This window comes from Anopheles bellator, chromosome X (assembly GCF_943735745.2).
Source record: "Anopheles bellator chromosome X, idAnoBellAS_SP24_06.2, whole genome shotgun sequence".
Taxonomy (NCBI): Eukaryota; Metazoa; Arthropoda; class Insecta; order Diptera; family Culicidae; genus Anopheles; species Anopheles bellator.
The window spans coordinates 5,190,534-5,208,705 of NC_071287.1; the positions used below are offsets into that span (position 1 = coordinate 5,190,534).

Here is an 18,172-nt window from a genome sequence, read left to right on the forward strand (position 1 = left end):
CGCGCCGGTTTCAGGAACAGACGCGCGCGTAGCACCAAGCGTCACGAAGTCACGCGAAACGCCCTAGGGCAAACGCGCGAGAGCGCGAGAAAGAGCGCACGTAACGAGAATAGAAGAAAAAGGGAAACGAAACGAAACGAAAAGAAACACAAAAAATGGAAGGAAAGGGGGAAGAGGAGAGAAAATAAGTGGCAAGACGAAGAAGACGACGGTAAAACGAAGCGAAAAAAAAACCGTATAGAAGGGTGTAGCGACGCAAGAGACTTGGTGAAAGAAAGAGAAACAGCACCAGCGAACGATGCGAACACCATATAGGAAGGAAAAATGGAGCGAAAAAAGAATGACAAGTTTCTGTGTGTCGCTCGTGCACTGTCGCGGGTAGAGAGAGCAGTTGTGGTCACCACATTCGGACACTGTAAACGGGGAACACCAATCGTTGTTGAGGTGTGTATGTGAGCGAGTTGTACTGCAAAATTCAACCTCATTTTGGTGTAGTGTTCTCTGTACACACCTAACCTAAGGGGCTAACAATCGCGCAATCGGCCCCCCAAACACCACCATCGCAATGCAGCGCTTTTGTTGCTCCCTTTACTCGGTCGATTTGGGTTTTTTGGGAGAGAGCCCCTTCATGCCTTTCAGTTTAGCTAGCCCACTGCCTAGAAACTTGACTAGCATCGACTAAGTTTATGGTTTTAAAATTACTGGCTATGTTTTATTACGATGCACGACCAAACGAAGGATCTATTTCATGGCCACGTCGTTTGGATGATAATGACCACCCGCCATATTAAACAAAGGATCCAAAGGAGCTAGGAGCATAGCAATAGCGATTGCAGACCACAGAACCACCGACCGTTCAACAGAGAGAGAGAATTAATTGACCCAAATAGCTCTCACAATGCGCCGAAGCGCTTGCGCCTGTGTAAGTGCGGTAGGAAAAGGTAGATCCTGCCGCGCAAACTTGTGGCAACACTACGCGCGAGGTTAGCCCTCTCAACATAAGGTGTTCGCGCGGTTCACGGGCTTCTTCTGCTGATCCCGCTCTCCCTCTCTCGAACACAATTTCTTCGGTTAACACACCGATTCCGACTGAATAAGCAGTGCCTCTTGGCAAAAAGGCCAAAATGATTAAACAATTTTTTGTATTGACTGTATAAGGATACGGAACATTATTTTCGCCTCGTCCAACAACAACGGGGCTGAATTTGCTTGCTACCAACGTATCATTCCTTAACCTGAAGTCTAACGGAAAATCTCAAACAAATATACATGCCATGATCGAATCGGTTCGCAAATCAAATTCTGATCTCGCAAAGGTCCTGAAATATGTTGTCCACGCAGATTAAATGACAGAGATTTTGAGAGACCAAGCTTCAGTTCGTCCTCAACGTGGTGCACTCTCGTTGCAGCAGCTGTGTATCGCCCCTAATGGCGACCATTCACGTTGCGATATTCAACTTTGTTATTCATCTTTTTTTTTGTAGGTTTCTAATTCGATCGCTGTTGCTGTGGTGTGTTTGTTGGTCTCATTCGTTTGCTTGCATTATTTGGTTGCTCCGAAATAGAGAAAGGTAGAGACGAGGGGTGCGAAGAAGATAAAAGGCCCATACTGTGAGAGTAGGCGTGCGAGGGTGGTGAGTGATAGAAAGAGAGAGAGAGAAAAATAGAATGAGAAAGAGTGAAGTAGAAGGAAAGAAAGAAAGCAAAAAAGAGATAAAAGAAAGAGAGAATCAGAAAGAGAGAATCAGAAAGAAAGAAAGAAAAAGAATAAAAGGTTGACAGAAAGAGAAAGAAAAAAAAAGGAAAAGAAAGAGATAAATAGGAGAGCGGCAAAGGTAAAGCGAGAGATACATGTAGAAAGAGAGAGAGAGAGAACGGCTTTCGTGCGTATATGTGGGAAAGACAATAAAAATCGCATCGCGGATGTCGCATCGTTTTGGTTTACTTTGTTGTCTGTTGTTCTTACACACGAACACAACAATCGATTCGCATTGGGCGGCCGTATGTTACCATGGCTGAGAGGAGCCCATGACGCACCGGTTTGCTGGTGCTGCTCTGAACTGCTGTACAATATTGACTATATTCAGTTCTGTTTTTTTTCTTTCGGAGCTTTGCTGAAGGTTTTCCATTCACTTTTAATCTCTCTCCGCAACCACTCGGGCACCCCGTGCTTCGAATTCGATCTGGATATGTAAATGGTGGTTGGTAAAATGGTGTTCGCACTGCCCGACGGCTGCTGCTCCCATGACGAGCGAGCGAGTGATCGGTCAGGAGGAGGTCTCCAGGGTGCGACGGATCACCCTGCGTCGATGTAGCCGGGGAGGATGGTTTTTAGGAGTACTCATTTATCTCTTAGCACTACACAGACCAAAGTGTAGTCCTAGTAGCTTTCTTGGAATCATTGACAAAAAATGAGGTCCACAGTAAGGCCGATTTTTCTACCTAATAGTCGTACTACGTATTATGATCGAAATGAGGAGAAATAGAGCTAAGAATAAGCGAAAACTTTTCCCGTAGAGGCCAAGTTGATGGGAACGATTGTCTAACGCCTCTCTCTATGCTGGGGCCCTCGAAGTCGCAATCGAGTTAGCAGCAGCAACCACAGAATGTGGAACCGATGATGAGAGAAGCAACATGTCGAAAGAGAAATTAATTAAAGAGGAAGTGCGCCAAAAACGAGACTTGGTACGGCTCTAAGGATAAGAAGAATCGGCTCTTTATTTTGGCTCCGATCGGTTATACTAAAATTGCGATCCACTAACACCTGGACAGAATCTTCGGAAAAGAACTTCGTCTGTAGAAACTAAAGCCTCTTAGAATCGGGAATAATTGAATTGGCTCTATTTCGGGGTTGGTTTGATTTAGAAAAGATGTCAATGTGTCAAATTGAAGGTATTTTATTGTATTTTGAGAGCAAAAATTCAGAAATCTATTCTGTCGCTCGTCGGATGATTTCGCGAACTTTCTTTGGAATGCGCGCCATCATTTTCTGCACAATCTTCTGGTCCACCTCAACGGCTTCTTCTTCAACTTCAACTTTTGATTATTTCGATTATTTTCAATTGTGCGGAGTTTAGGGTAATTTGTTGCGTTGATATCCTTTGCGATGAAATCCACCTTATTGTCACGGTACCACTGAACTATCTCCCTGCTGTAGGTGGCAGCTCAAGCCAAATCGGAGGCCAAAACTTAACCGATCCTTTGTGTGACTTAATAAATGACTTGAATCTTCCTTGTACAGAGTTGAGATCATCGTCGTGTTTGTTACGAAAAACTTGATTTCCGTCCGCAGGAGCAAATTCATTGCCAATTAATTAGTTTCCGTGCAAATTTATTGACGAGTGTCGTGGCGAGATAAAATTTTGGTCTAGAAAGTTGTCCAAAATCCATTTTCACGAATGTTTCGTTATACATAAACAACCATCCTTTTTACCTCGTCAAAACCTTCTCGTACAACTTTCTAGCGCGTGCTTTAGCGACTAGGTTTTGCTTAAGTGTCCCTTTGTGTATGCTTATATGCAAGGAAAAAACATTAACCTTTTCGTCGACAGATCCTCTGGGCAGTACTTTTGTTGGCACCTTTTTTTTGCAATATTCCGAACCGAATGTCCAGGATTTGCCTGAAACTTTCGATCTACGGTGAATGTTTGTGTTTTTGAGATTTTCAAAGTAGACCACGTGCGGTTCTCGACGTGAGTGTGTAGAATTATTTTTCTTCTTTTGAGTTCCATTAGGCATAACTTTCTATAAACTCCGCATACCATGATGAAACTTTCAGTACTGAATGTTGTATGTTTACATTTGCATTACATTACATTACACTATCAAAACATTTGAGGCACTGCTAGAAGACATACAACTTTTCCCGATTCTAAGTGAGACAGGCTTTAGTACCCCCAGCGACAATTTGCACACCATGCACAGTTGTCTAGTGGTCTAGTCTAGTAGGTGGCAAAAGAGAAGATCATAGGCATAGGAAACAATTCCCTTGCAACAGCAGAGCCCCTTCTCACACGTATCTCGTTCTCCATTCCACAGGTTTCCAGGGGAAGAACTGCGAGGAAAACACCGACGACTGTCCGGGGAACATGTGCCAGAACGGTGGGACGTGCGTGGATGGCGTCAACGCGTACCACTGCAGCTGCCCGTCCAGCTTCACCGGCGAGTTCTGCGAGAACGACGTGGACGAGTGCGCGCTGCGGCCGTCGATCTGCCAGAACGGTGCCACGTGTACCAACACGCACGGCAGCTACAACTGTATCTGCGTGAACGGCTGGAACGGACCGGACTGTAGCAACAACATCGACGACTGCGTGGACGCGGCCTGCTTCAACGGGGCCACTTGCATCGATGGCGTGGGCAGCTTCTACTGTCGCTGCACGCCGGGCAAGACGGGGCTGCTGTGCCATCTGGACGATGCCTGCACCTCGAACCCGTGCCACGCGGACGCGATCTGCGACACCAGTCCGATCAACGGCTCGTTTACGTGCTCGTGCGCCGTCGGCTACAAGGGCATCGACTGCTCGGAGGACATCGACGAGTGTGACCAAGGTGAGCCACCGGAAGCTTCCGTACTTGTGAATCTTGTGAACTAATACTCCTCCGCTTTTTAGGATCACCGTGTGAGCACAACGGTATCTGCGTCAACACGCCCGGATCGTTTGCCTGTAACTGCTCGCAAGGATTCACCGGACCGCGCTGCGAAACGAACGTCAACGAGTGCGAATCACACCCGTGCCAGAACCAGGGCAGCTGCCTCGATGATCCCGGAACTTTTCGCTGCGTCTGCATGCCAGGTACGTCGCCGCACCGTACTTTATCGTTTACCGCGTATTTTTAGTGGCCAAGCAGTCCCGGTCCAGCATCTCACCCGCGGACAGTTTTCCTTAGACCGCATTATAATAAATACTCGGACAGCGACCAAGCCACCCCCCGGGCGAAAGGTGGCTCTGGCTCTCGTGCTCGGGGTCTGGGTATTGATGCATGAAATGAATTGTTCATGTGCTTAAGTGGGCGTCGCGACCGGGCGCAATTCGAAACCGGTTTTTCGCGGGGCACAGCGGCAGAACGATGTGTGTCCGATAGCGCAGCAGTGCAACTCCTGCGGATTGGACTTTAAACACCCAACGCGCGCTCGCCCTGGTGGCATCGCGAATCTAAGTTTTCAGCAGCCTGTAGATGTAGTCTTTTTATGTAGACTATCTGATGTCTGATGTTGTGTTGACCGTTGTCGTCTCGTTGTAGGTTACACCGGCACGCAGTGTGAGATCGACATTGACGAGTGCGCGACGAACCCGTGCCTGAACGGAGGCATCTGCCGGGACATGGTCAACTCGTTCAAGTGCACCTGCGCGATCGGCTTCTCGGGGCTGCGGTGCCAGGTCAACATCGACGACTGCATGTCGCAGCCGTGCCGGAACGGGGGCATCTGCCATGATTCGATCGCGGGCTACACGTGCGAGTGCCAGCCAGGCTACACGGGGCTGTCGTGCGAGACGAACATCAACGACTGCCAGTCGAACCCGTGCCACCGTGGGGCCTGCATCGACGGGGACAACTCGTTCACGTGCCTGTGCAATCCGGGCTACACCGGGTACCTGTGCCAGATACAGATCAACGAGTGCGAATCGAACCCGTGCCTGTTCGGCGGCCACTGCGAGGACCTGGTCGGGAGCTATCTGTGCCGCTGCCAACCGGGCACATCCGGGCCGAACTGCGAGGTGAACGTGAACGAGTGCCACAGCAACCCCTGTCGGAATGGGGCCAAGTGCATCGACGGCATCAACCGGTACACGTGTCAGTGCGTGCCGGGCTACACCGGATTCCACTGCGAAACGAACGTGAACGAGTGTGCGTCGGACCCGTGCGCCAACGGGGGCGTCTGTATGGATCTGGTGAACGGCTTCCGGTGCGAGTGCCCGCGCGGCTACTTTGACGCCCGCTGCCTAAGCGACGTGGACGAGTGTGCCTCGAACCCGTGCATCAACGGGGGCCGCTGCGAGGACGGCGTGAACCAGTTCATCTGTCACTGTCTGCCCGCGTACGGTGGCCGGCGCTGTGAGATCGACATCGACGAGTGTGGCTCGAACCCGTGCCAACACGGAGGCATCTGCCGCGACGGTCTCAACTCGTACACGTGCCAGTGCATGCCGGGCTACACCGGTCGCAACTGTGAGGTCAACATCGACGACTGCGTAGCGAACCCGTGCCGCAACGGGGGCTCCTGCATCGATCTGGTCAACGGGTACAAGTGCGTTTGCCGCGGTCCATTCACCGGCCGGGACTGCGATTCCAAGATGGACCCGTGTCTACCGAATCGGTGCCGGAACGGTGCTAAGTGCTCACCGAGCCCAAACTATCTGGACTTTGCGTGCTCGTGCACGCTCGGCTACACCGGGCGGCTGTGCGACGAGGACATCAACGAGTGTGCCCTGTCGTCACCGTGCCGGCATGGGGCAACCTGCCGGAACACGAACGGCTCGTACCAGTGTATCTGCGCCAAGGGGTACGAGGGGCGCGATTGTACGATCAACACCGACGACTGTGCGTCGTTCCCGTGCCAGAACGGCGGCACGTGCTACGATGGCGTCGGTGACTACACCTGCCTGTGCGTGGAGGGTTTCGAGGGGAAGCACTGCGAGGTGGACATCAACGAGTGCCTGTCGGCGCCGTGCCAGAACGGGGCAACCTGCAATCAGTACGTGAACTCGTACACGTGCACCTGCTCGCTCGGGTTCAGCGGTATCAACTGCCAGACGAACGACGAAGACTGCACCGAGAGCTCGTGCATGAACGGGGGCACCTGCATCGATGGGATCAACGCGTACAACTGCTCCTGCGAGGCGGGCTACACCGGCTCGAACTGCCAGTACCGGATCAACAAGTGTGACTCGCAGCCGTGCCAGAATGGGGCGAGCTGCCATGACTACGAGAACGACTACACGTGCCACTGCTCGTACGGCTACACCGGCAAGCAGTGCATGGATTACGTCGACTGGTGCGCGCAGGCTCCGTGCGAGAACGGCGCGACTTGCGTGCAGCAGGACAACACCTACCAGTGCCAGTGTGCGGTCGGCTGGACCGGCAAGCTGTGCGACGTCGAGATGGTGTCGTGTAAGGATGCGGCCACGCGGAAAGGTGTGGACGTGCGCCACCTCTGCCACAATGGGACGTGCGAAGACTTTGGAAACTCACACCGGTGCCGGTGCAAGCAGGGCTACAGTGGTTCGTACTGCCGGCACGAGATCAACGAGTGTGAGTCGCAACCGTGTCGGAACGGAGGCACCTGCAACAACCTGATCGGTGCGTACCGGTGCACCTGCCGGGCCGGTTTCCAGGGGCAGAACTGTGAGCTGAACATCGACGAGTGTAAACCGAATCCTTGCCGCAACGGGGGCATCTGCCACGATCTGGTTAACGGCTACAAGTGCTCCTGCCCGCCGGGCACGATCGGGGTGCTGTGTGAGATCAACACGGACGACTGCACGCCGGGTGCCTGCCACAACAACGGTAGCTGCATCGACCGGGTCGGTGGCTTCGAGTGCCGCTGTCCACCCGGGTTCGTCGGAGCGCGCTGCGAGGGCGACATCAACGAGTGTCTGTCGAACCCGTGCTCGAACCTGGGCACGCTCGACTGTGTGCAGCTCGTGAACGATTACCACTGCAACTGTAAGCTCGGCAACATGGGGCGCCACTGCGAGATGAAGGTGGACTTTTGCGCGAACAGCCCGTGCCTGAACGGGGGACTGTGCACGGCGCGTCACACCAGGCACCACTGTCTGTGCGCCGACGGGTACTACGGCAAGAGCTGCGAGTATAACGGGCACGACTGCGACTCGAACCCGTGCATCAACGGGCTGTGTCAGATCGCGGACGATGGTGGGTACCGGTGCGACTGTCCGCTCGGCACGAGCGGCATCAACTGCGAGCTGGACATTATGGACGAGTGTGGCTCGGGGCCGTGCGAGAAGGGTGCCCTGTGCCAGAACAAGCTCGGTGACTTCGAGTGTCTCTGCCCGCCGAAGTGGAGCGGCAAAACGTGCAACGTGTACGACCCGCAGTACAACGGTTGGTACGACACGACGCAGCGCAAAACGGCCGGTATCGGTGGTGGACGCGGCGGCGGCGGCGGCATCGGCGGTGGTGACGGTGGTGGGGCACTGCCGAACATCTACGCGATCGACCTCGAGTACCAGCGGGCGCAGTGCGTGAAGAAGGGCTGCCGGGAGAAGCAGGGCAACCATCGGTGCGACGAGGAGTGCAACACGTACGCGTGCGACTTCGACGGGAACGATTGCTCGCTCGGCATCAACCCGTGGCTGAACTGCACCGCGAGCATCAACTGCTGGGAGGTGTTCCTGGACGGGTTCTGCAACGAGGAGTGCAACAACGCCCAGTGTCTGTTCGATGGGCGCGACTGCGAGAAGAAGCTGCAGCCGTGCAATCCGATCTACGATGCGTACTGTCAGAAGCACTACGCGAACGGGTTCTGCGACTATGGCTGCAACAACGCCGAGTGTAACTGGGATGGGTTGGATTGCGAGAGCGAAAAGGAACCGGCCCAGTTGGCCGAGGGTGCCATCTCCATCATCCTGCTGATGGATGCGGCCGCATTCCGCGCGAACGCGATCCAATTTCTGCGCGACCTAGGCCACCAACTGCGTACGACGGTGCGCATCAAGAAGAACGCGGCCGGCATCGAGATGATCTACCCGTGGAAGGGTGGCACCTCGCTGCAGGGGCTCACGGACAGTGAGTTCGGCCGGAAGCACCACGTCGTGTACACGGAGACGCGCCAGATCGGCATCCAGGTGTACCTGGAGCTGGACAACCGCAAGTGTATCGGGGCGAGTGGGGCCGAGTGCTTCGGCACGGCGAACGAGGCGGCCGAGTTTCTGGCGGCGACCGCTTCCAAGCACTCGCTCTCGAAGCAGTTCCCAATCTACCAGGTGAAGGGCGTCAACCCGGATGACGACGGGGTGCCGGGTGCGACGAACGTGAACTACGTGCTGGTCGGGTTCTTCGGTCTGCTCGGGTTGGCCTGCTGCACGGTGCTGGTGGTGAACCGGAAGCGTGCCCATGGGATCACCTGGTTCCCGGAGGGTTTCTTCACGGCGAACACGAACGTGCGGCGGCCTTCAAGGCGCCGCCCCGATGGCCAGGAGATGCGCAACCTCAACAAGAACCCCTCGGTGGTGGACATGGTAGCGAATGGTGGAGGGCACGGTGGCGGCCCGTGTGGTGGCATGATGGGAGGCGGTGGCCATTCGCAGCAGTGGTGCAACAGCGACGACGAGTCGGAGATGCCGCAGCGGAAGCGGATGCGTGCCATCGATCAGGGTTACTCGAGCGACCACACGGCCATCACGGACTACGAGGAGACGGAGCCGCGCGTCTGGGCCCAGCAGCACTTCGAGGCGGCCGATATCCGCGATCACCCGGCCATGATGACGCCTCCGACGCACCACGACGGTGACGTGCGGGACGTGGACGTACGCGGCCCCTGCGGCATGACCCCGCTGATGGTGGCGGCCGTTCGCGGCGGTGGTGGGCTCGATTCCGGCGAGGACATCGATTCGACGGACGATTCAGCGGCCCAGATCATCTCGGAGCTGGTGGCGCAGGGCGCCGAACTGAATGCGACGATGGACAAGACGGGCGAAACGTCACTGCACCTGGCGGCACGGTACGCACGGGCCGACGCAGCCAAGCGGCTGTTGAACGCTGGGGCCGATGCGAACAGTCAGGATAACACGGGCCGCACCCCGTTACACGCGGCAGTGGCTGCGGATGCGATGGGTGTGTTCCAGATACTGCTGCGTAACCGGGCGACGAATCTGAACGCTCGTATGCACGACGGTACGACGCCGCTCATCCTGGTGGCACGCCTCGCGATCGAGCGTATGGTGGAGGATCTGATCACGGCCGATGCGGACATTAATGCGGCGGACAACAGTGGTAAGACGGCGCTGCATTGGGCGGCGGCCGTCAACAACGTGGACGCCGTGAACATCTTGCTAACACACGGGGCCAACCGGGACGCGCAGGACGATAAGGACGAGACGCCACTGTTCTTGGCGGCCCGCGAGGGCTCGTTCGAGGCGTGCCGGGCGCTGCTCGATAACTTCGCAAACCGTGACATCACCGACCACATGGACCGGTTGCCGCGGGACGTGGCCAGCGAGCGGCTGCACCACGACATCGTGCGCCTGCTGGACGAGCACGTGCCCCGGTCGCCACAGATGGTGACGACGGCCATCCCGACCAGCACGATCATGTCGCCGACGCACGCGCACCTCATCACCCACCCGACGATCATTGCGTCGACGAAGCAGGCGAGCAAGCAGAAGAAGCGCCAAAAGCTCACCGGGAGTTCGGCGATGACGGCGGCCAGCATGGCGGCGATATCTGCTGCTGCCGCTGCTAGCGGGGGTTGCCTAGTGGTAGCGCCATCCGCTGTCACTCAGCACAGTCAGCAGCAGCAGCAACAGCAGCAGCATCAGAACCCGAGCAGTCCCGAGAACGATCTGGCTGTGGGCAGCATTCGTCGGAAGACGGTCGCAAAGAAGCCAATTTCTGCAGGGCCCGGGGGTGGCAGTGGCTGTGTCTCCGGTGGTGTCCCGGTTGGGCCGAAAAAGGTGGGCGGTGGCGGAACGCCAGTCGGTGGTGGGCTGTGCGATCTCGGGCTGACCGACGACCAGCTGAGCTCGGTCGAGTCCCCGTTGGCGAACCTCAGCAGTCCGTACGATTCGGTCAGCCTCTACTCCAACGCGATGACCGTGCACCAGCTGGATGCGACGACGAGCCCGACAGGGGGTGGCGGCGGCGGCGGCGGCCCAGGAGCCCCGGGTACCGGCATCATGCCAAAGAAACCCCCGAGCTACGAGGATTGCATCAAGGTGAGTGACGGTTGACATCAGCGGCCATATTACTTCGTACCTTACTAACCACACCTGGTTCCTGGTTTCTTGTAGAGTGCGCAGTCGATTCAATCGTTGCACAACATCCAGCTGGATAACTACGGCTACGCGCTCGGTGGGAACGGCGCCGGCGTTGCAGTATCCGCCAACACCGGCAATCAGTTTGCGGACATACTGATGAGTCAGCAGCAGCAGCAGCAGCAACAGCAGCGGTCGGTTAATGGCGGTGGCATTAGCTCCAACGCTGGCACGGCCAGCAACCTGCTGCACACGGCAATGCAGGTGATGGGCGACAATGGGCTCAGTCCACCGTACTCGAACCAATCGCCACCGCACTCGGTCCAGAGCACCATCGCGCTGTCACCGCAAGGCTATATCGGTAAGCACGGTGGCCCGGGGGCGTCCAAAGCGACCATTTTCTTCACTCCGACCAACGCACCTAATGATCTGTTTTGTGACCGTACAGTTTCGCCGGATCACTGTGTGTTTGCGGGTTCCCCTTCCCCAGCCAAAACGCGCCCCAGCCTGCCGACGTCTCCGACGCACATTCAGGCGATGCGGCATGCGCAACAACAAAAACACAACATCAAGATGATCTCCAACGGTAACCTGCACCAGCAACAGGCGGGTAAAGCGCTACAGCATCCCCTCCCGCCGGGCGCGACGCTCCTCGGGGGCGGTGCCGGCAACGGGAGCAACATAATGTCCAACAGTACAATGCTGGCCGGTCTGCAGATGCAGAACTTCGTGACTGGGTCCAGTGGGCTCGAACTCGCTGGGTTCTGCAGTCCCACGGGTAAGTAATAGAGAGTCACACTAGATTTCGCGAACGCGTCCACTAATCAGCTACCTCTTCTCTCGCTTCTTCCTCGTGCCAGCAGGTCAGGGATCTCAACCATCGACTTCGCAGAATGTGGTGCCGGCTGGTGCTTTGGCATCGTCGTCGAATTCACCAGGCATGACGGTAGCATCGGCGCACCTGTCGCCGTTGAGTCAACAGCAGCAACAGCAGGTGCTGGTGATGGTTGCACAGCAGCAGGCGCAACTTAACAATCATCAGCAACAACAACAACTCCAGCAACAGAAACAGCAGTTTCAGCAGCAGCCGCCCCAACAGCAGCAGCAACAGCAGCAACCGCCGCCGCAACAACTGCAGCAGCAGCAGCAGCAGCAGCAACAACAACTGCAGCAGCAGCAGCAGCAGGGGCAGCAGCAGCAACAGCAACAGCTGCAGCAGGGGCAGCAGCAGCAAGGGCAGCAGCAGGGGCAGCAGCAGGGCCAGGGGCAGCAGGGGCAGCAGCAGTCGTCCTTCTATCAATACTTGACACCACCCAGTCAGCACAGTGGAGGCGTAACGCCGCAACACCTGGTGCAAACGTTGGACAGCTATCCGACACCGTCCCCGGAATCGCCGGGACACTGGTCCAGTTCCTCCCCGCACTCCACGTCCGACTGGTCCGAGGGTGTTCAATCGCCCGCCAACAACGTGTACGTGACCAGTGCCGGTGGCCATCAGGCCAACAAAGGCTCAGAAGCAATTTACATCTGAGTGCCGCCGCTGTTGCCCGCTTGGGAACTGCCGGACATGCCAGAGCGCAGCACAGCAACACGCAACACGGATGCACAATGATGTGCGATGTGCGTTGTGTGGAATTGTATATTAGAGGACACCTGCAAACAAAGGCTCTATGTCCCGTTTTGGAAACTTAAAGTAGGGTTTATTGTAGGGACAGGCGCTTGCAGGTGCCTGGTTGATGCCTACTCGATCGGAGCGATTTGATTGTTTACGTAGCATCACTACAGTAGCAGCGTTCTGTAGCAACTGTTATGTTCTTGTGTAGGAACGATTGACAATGAAACTAGCGTATTCAAGACTTTATCTATAGAGGTAGCATATAAGCATAAGCAAATGATTAGGAAACTCAGCAAATGCAGCGTATTTTCGCGACTTTACACTCCGAAGTACTTTTAAACTAATGGTCAACATTAGGCAAACTGTGTATAGCAAACTGTAATTTTGCTAATGTATGTTTATATATATATATATTTTTTTTTTCATTTGTAACTGATGTAGCCAACGTTTTACAGTAAGCGCCCCGTTTTGTGCTGACCAACAGAAGCGTTTATCTCGCGAATGGTATTTAGACCTGTCGTACAGAATGGTTTCCAAAAACCATTTTCCTGGAGGGCCCCGATAAGTTTCAAGCTGGAAACACCTCTTTTGGTACTCTGGGCAGTGTGGGTGTGTGTACAATATGTTGAAAAATGGATTAAAACGACAGGCAAAATAGACGCTGTGGAGAAGTGAGCAAATTAGAGAGTGAATGCAGAAGAGAGGGCGATGAGGTTTGCGTTTACTTTATGAACTATGGAGTGATTGAAACATGAATTCCTCTATAGATTCTATTGCAATTTTAAGCAGTATTTCATGAGTCTTACAAAATTTCAACTACAAAACCTGCCTAGAAGACGGTTTTTAGATGGTCGGTATCATAAACGATTTAAAACGAAGCACACCAGGACAGATTTTTTAACATATGATATAATGAATTATTGAACGACTATATGCATAGGTATCCTTCCGATTGTGAAGGAACGGTTTTAATCAATCCGGTGTTGCAGTTATCAACGCGCGAGGTGATGCGTATATAGGTACGAATAGTCAGGATTATCGTAGACAATTGGCGAGGTCGATTTCGATAGGACACACAACAACACTGTTCGATGATCTCCTAATCGTAGGAGCTCTGGAAACAGTAAACACTGATGTACTCTGTACACTATACACTGATGTATTCAATACGGGCCTACGTCTACGGTCTAGGGTAGGTCCACTGTAAATATTTCGTTTAAATTGTGTTGTGCAGATTTTACCCCTTCTATATACATCGTTCAAGTTGTTCAAGGAACGCATGCTGATTTTAATACGCACATAGTAAACTCTTGAGAATGAATTAGCAGCTGAAAATTGTTTCTTGTTGTGAGTGCTACGTTCTAAAGTAATGCATTTAATTAATTTGTAGAATCCGTAGAACAAACACCACGAAAAGTTACACGCGCATGCTCTATATTGATCGATAGTACTAGATAGATAGTTATAGTAACACAAAAGAGAGAAAGCAAGAAAGAGTTAAAAAGAGATAGAAGGAGAAAGAGAGAGATTGAGAAAGCGAAAGTCGATCCTCCCTCCCCTATCACACCCGTGTCGTTGTGATTCGAATGCAAAGAACTCAAATATTATTTATGGCTTAGGCGAGCTAGTTCGATGTTAGGATCGGTTAGTCATTTCCGCAGCCCCATCGACGGTAGTTTGACTTAGGGATAGATACGTTAGTGTTACGGGAAGCGCAAAGATCCTAAACACGCTCGTCTAGTTTCCAGCTGGGGCGCTTACAGGGCGGTGATTACAGAGCCTGAATATTTGTCAGATTATTGCATTTTAACTAGATGATATACAGGATTAGATGCATTTTGAAACGGAGAAAATGTATTTGATTGACATCGTAATCGAACGAACCGGTGCCACGGCCTCTGCGGGCATCCAGTGCAAGGATTCGTTGCGAGGGTGCGCTAACTTTACGTTTCATGGTATCGCTAAGAATCATCATTATTATTACTTCATTTATTATTTCAAACTAGCCGGTACAAGCGTAGAAATTGGAATTGTGTAATCTCCTTAAGCATCATCTCAATGTTAATAGTTCTCGTTCGTTTTACCACTTCGAAATTTTATCTCCTTTTGTCTCCGTGTATACGCGTGCATGAAGCGGCCTACTTGTGGCGAATATGTAGGGGGTAGCGGTCTGATTTCAGTTGTCTGGCGACCGACAGCGACGACGAATATGCGCGGACCCACGCCATGCCACGATATCTTCTGCCCCGAGCTAGTCGATCGAGCGACTGCGAGTGGGCGTGCGAGTGAGTGATCTTTACGCATCGCATGGCACACCAATGCGCGCACACTAACGACTTGTTCGTGCTGTTCACTGTACACGCAATTAACGTAGCTTATGGTTAACGTACGCAACCAGAGAGAGAGAGTATATAGAGCTTATGGCGGCCGCGAGCACGTGGAATCATTTTGAGCGAAAGCGAAAAAAGACAACTTTCAGAGGGTACCACCGTAATAGATGCTGGAATTCTAATAAAATATTTTACGAATTAAATTGCCTGCGTGTGTGTTTGGAGATTTGAGACTTTGTTTTGTGTAGGTCGCCTGTTCTTGTTGCTCCGAAAGTACCGTCTTGTTTTCTTATGTCGATAGCATTTCCTTTTTTTTCCTTAGAACAACTGACTTGTCCATATTTATTTGTTCGATCACATACGTTAACCATTACTTTGTCTCTGGTGTTATCAATAGCTGCGATGAATGTTGACAGGACAGTTTTGTGCCAGCGAAATGGATATGTTATCGAAGCCCCAAAAGATTACTCGCTATCGTCTCATGATGAAGATGTTTTTATTTAGCCATTTTCATTCGATCCAAAGGAATAAGTGCAGCTCGCTACATATGATTACTGCGCATACATTTCGTTGATCCTAATCCTACACATAGGTATGTAGACGGTTGACCGTGTTTTGTAGTTAACAATAGTAATGTTTTACTGATTATAGATTCCAATACGAAACCTTTTGCTACCGGCTGGCTGGAACCGAGGCACAGGAGCTACTAATGAGTGCTACAGCGATTGAACGTGCAGCTCATCCTCCGACGCTCTTAACCGTTTCCACTTCATGCGGCGATTCTGAAACCATACCTTAACCTGACGTTCGCTCAACACTAACGCTACGGCAATCTCGTAACGGCGCAGTCGTGTTAAGTAGTTCGAGTGTGCAAACTCCGCCTCCAGCGCTTTGATCTACATCGAGAGCCGCAACAACCCATTCGCCGAAAGGGAAAGACACACATTACCACTAGGTACACTAGGAACTGTGGCACCGCCATGCTTGGACCTACGCCGGAGCTAGCCTACCTACCTGAAGTTTAGTGAACGCCGTACGCGCTTTCCGATTGTTGATCGGCCCCAGATCATTGATCTCGAACGGTGGAAGCGCTTGCGAGCAGCTGCTGCTGGTGGGCGCCGACCTGTTGCTGCAACCCGGTTCGTGTCGATCAAGGAAGAAAGCTTCGGCAGATTGGTCGCTCTCTTCGGTCACTAGATTCGGCGGAGTAGGATACATGGTAGAGTAGAATTATTGCAACCGCTCTTACGACCTCCTCCCAACAGCATTCTGAAAAGTTCCAGACCAGACTAGAGCTCAACCAGAGTGTCTCTACTGATTCAGTTCTTGAACACCAGGTTAATCGAGCCCATGAAGTTGACCACGAGCCACGATGGCTGGCCTCGATCGATATGACAAAGTGCGGAACTAGTCGCGCAGTGGTCCTCTTGGATGTGTTCTTTTCACCGTATCGGGCTCTACATGCTGTTCTAAGAGGGCTATGAGGTGCTCAGCAGTGATCGTTACCTGGCTGCCGGATGTCAGACGTGACGCGGTCTACGTGCGTTCGGTTTTGGTGAAGTGCCGCGTCGTGCTGGGCGTCAGCCGCCACTAGTAGTGTGTCGTCCTCCGTCGGCCCTTTTCTACTGCTGCTGCTGCCAAGGGACACCGGGCACCCATCGGAGAAGTACCCGTCGGTGGTGGTGCTGCTGCTGTGGCTATCACTGTAGCTGCTGTCGCCCCTGGGCCCTTGGTGTCTCGAGTGCAACTCAGGGTCTCCGGGAGCCTGGACATCCAGGCGCTCCACCCGGGAGGTGTCGTACATGGTGAGATCATGCCCGGGCACGATCGGCGCCATCGCAGGCCCATCGGGGCAGGTCGGCGTGCCAACCGGGCAGCCATCGGCCAGCCCGTAACCAGGATAGGCGTAGAACTCTGGCACAAATGGAACTCCCGGAATGCCGCTGATTGCCGATTGATGGCTACCCATTAGCCCGGAGTTAGCGGTTGAGTAGTGCGGCGACTGTTGATAGTGTTGATAGAGCAGCAGCTCCGGTGGGCAGGATTGGCCTTCGAGGTCGCCGTCCTCTATACCACCGGGCGGATCGTCACCGTGGCCCGGCTGATGGTACGCTGAGGCCAGCGCAAACGTGGACGTGCAGTGCGACAGCAGCTGACGGTCCGGTGACGAGAGGGCCGATATTCGACACCCGTACGGGTGTCCCGGTGTGCACATTCTGCGGGAACCACACTCACTATCGTTCCTTCGTTCCGGTTCTTCTATCACTCCACTAGAACCGCGAATGGTTCTCCGGAATACGCGTAGCTTCCTTCTGAGGGCAGCGTCGACGATCGACTGAAGTCTTCACGGGTCTGCGCTGCGTCATCCCCTAGCGGAATCGGTCGACACATCGTCTCAACCCTTGCCAAGATGGCCTGGGTGACGACGAGCGGGGCATACGCGTCTAATTGGAAGTCGGAACCAGCCAATCGGCGCACTCTCGGCGCGAGAGGTCCAATGGCGTCATCCGCGGCGATCGCTCCGTCCGTCTCTTTTGCTCGCTCGGGTTTATGATCCGTGTGATTTATGAGCAGCTATTGAACGGAGTTTACAACCAACTGCTGATGCTGCTGCTGCTGCTGCTGTCTTCTCACATCCTCGCGTGTTTCTCGCGTGTTTTTTTACGGAACGACTTTTCTTTTTGCTCGCCAAAACAAAAACAAAAAACTCCCGACCAATGTTCTTGGTTTTTTCGGGTTTGGCTCTGTTTTTTTTTGTTGTTGCCCAGAGCGAGTAGGGCACAAGTGTTTCCTCTCCTCTTTGGTTCTGGCTAGGCAGCGGGTTTGGGGATTCGGTTGTTGTTGTTGTTGAGCCGCGCTTTTCCGGAAGCGCTGCTCAACCGGCACCCCGGTATCAGCTTTCAGGGCACAGCAGCCGATTCGGATTGGGCCAGAGCAGTGCGGACACATAGCACGATAACTTCCCAAACTGATACACCAAATGTTAGCCGTCATGCCGTCAGGTAAACAGACAAAGAGTGAGAGAGAGAGAGATCTGGTGTGGATTTGTGATTTTTGGATTCAGTTACAACAACGTCACAGCAGCTATTCCGAAGGGCGCACTGTCAACACCACCACTACTGGCACTGACACTTTCCTGTTTTCGTAGCAATTATGCTCTCGGCACCGCCTGGCCCATGTGCCTTGGGTGAAACACCCCCCCTCTGCTTAGTTCAGCATGATCGAGCTGCGCCAGAGCTGCGTATCCGTTCGGTCGTTTCGTTGTGGATCCCACCGAGCCGATCTCCTGG

General features: G+C 53.5%; 2 protein-coding genes across 2 annotated transcripts in view; one reads left to right on the top strand and one right to left on the bottom strand.

The window, feature by feature from the left end:
• Positions 1-12,468, top strand: part of LOC131213352 (neurogenic locus Notch protein) — a 41,973-nt gene extending 29,505 nt beyond the window's left edge. Inside the window, exons 6-12 of the mRNA XM_058207378.1 lie at positions 4,039-4,551; positions 4,614-4,796; positions 5,245-10,442; positions 10,494-10,898; positions 10,974-11,298; positions 11,386-11,715; positions 11,801-12,468. Of these exons, the coding sequence (XP_058063361.1) occupies positions 4,039-4,551; positions 4,614-4,796; positions 5,245-10,442; positions 10,494-10,898; positions 10,974-11,298; positions 11,386-11,715; positions 11,801-12,468 (7,622 nt within the window). The remainder of the gene's footprint in view (positions 1-4,038; positions 4,552-4,613; positions 4,797-5,244; positions 10,443-10,493; positions 10,899-10,973; positions 11,299-11,385; positions 11,716-11,800) is intronic.
• A 3,130-nt stretch (positions 12,469-15,598) lies between these two features.
• On the bottom strand, positions 15,599-17,097 carry LOC131213354 (homeobox protein Hox-A5-like). The gene is made up of 3 exons (XM_058207380.1): positions 16,389-17,097; positions 15,897-16,075; positions 15,599-15,778 (listed from the first exon to the last, which is right to left on the bottom strand). Exons 1-3 carry the CDS (start codon positions 17,095-17,097, stop codon positions 15,599-15,601), a joined length of 1,068 nt encoding a protein of 355 aa, XP_058063363.1.
• Between the last annotated feature and the right edge of the window lie 1,075 nt (positions 17,098-18,172).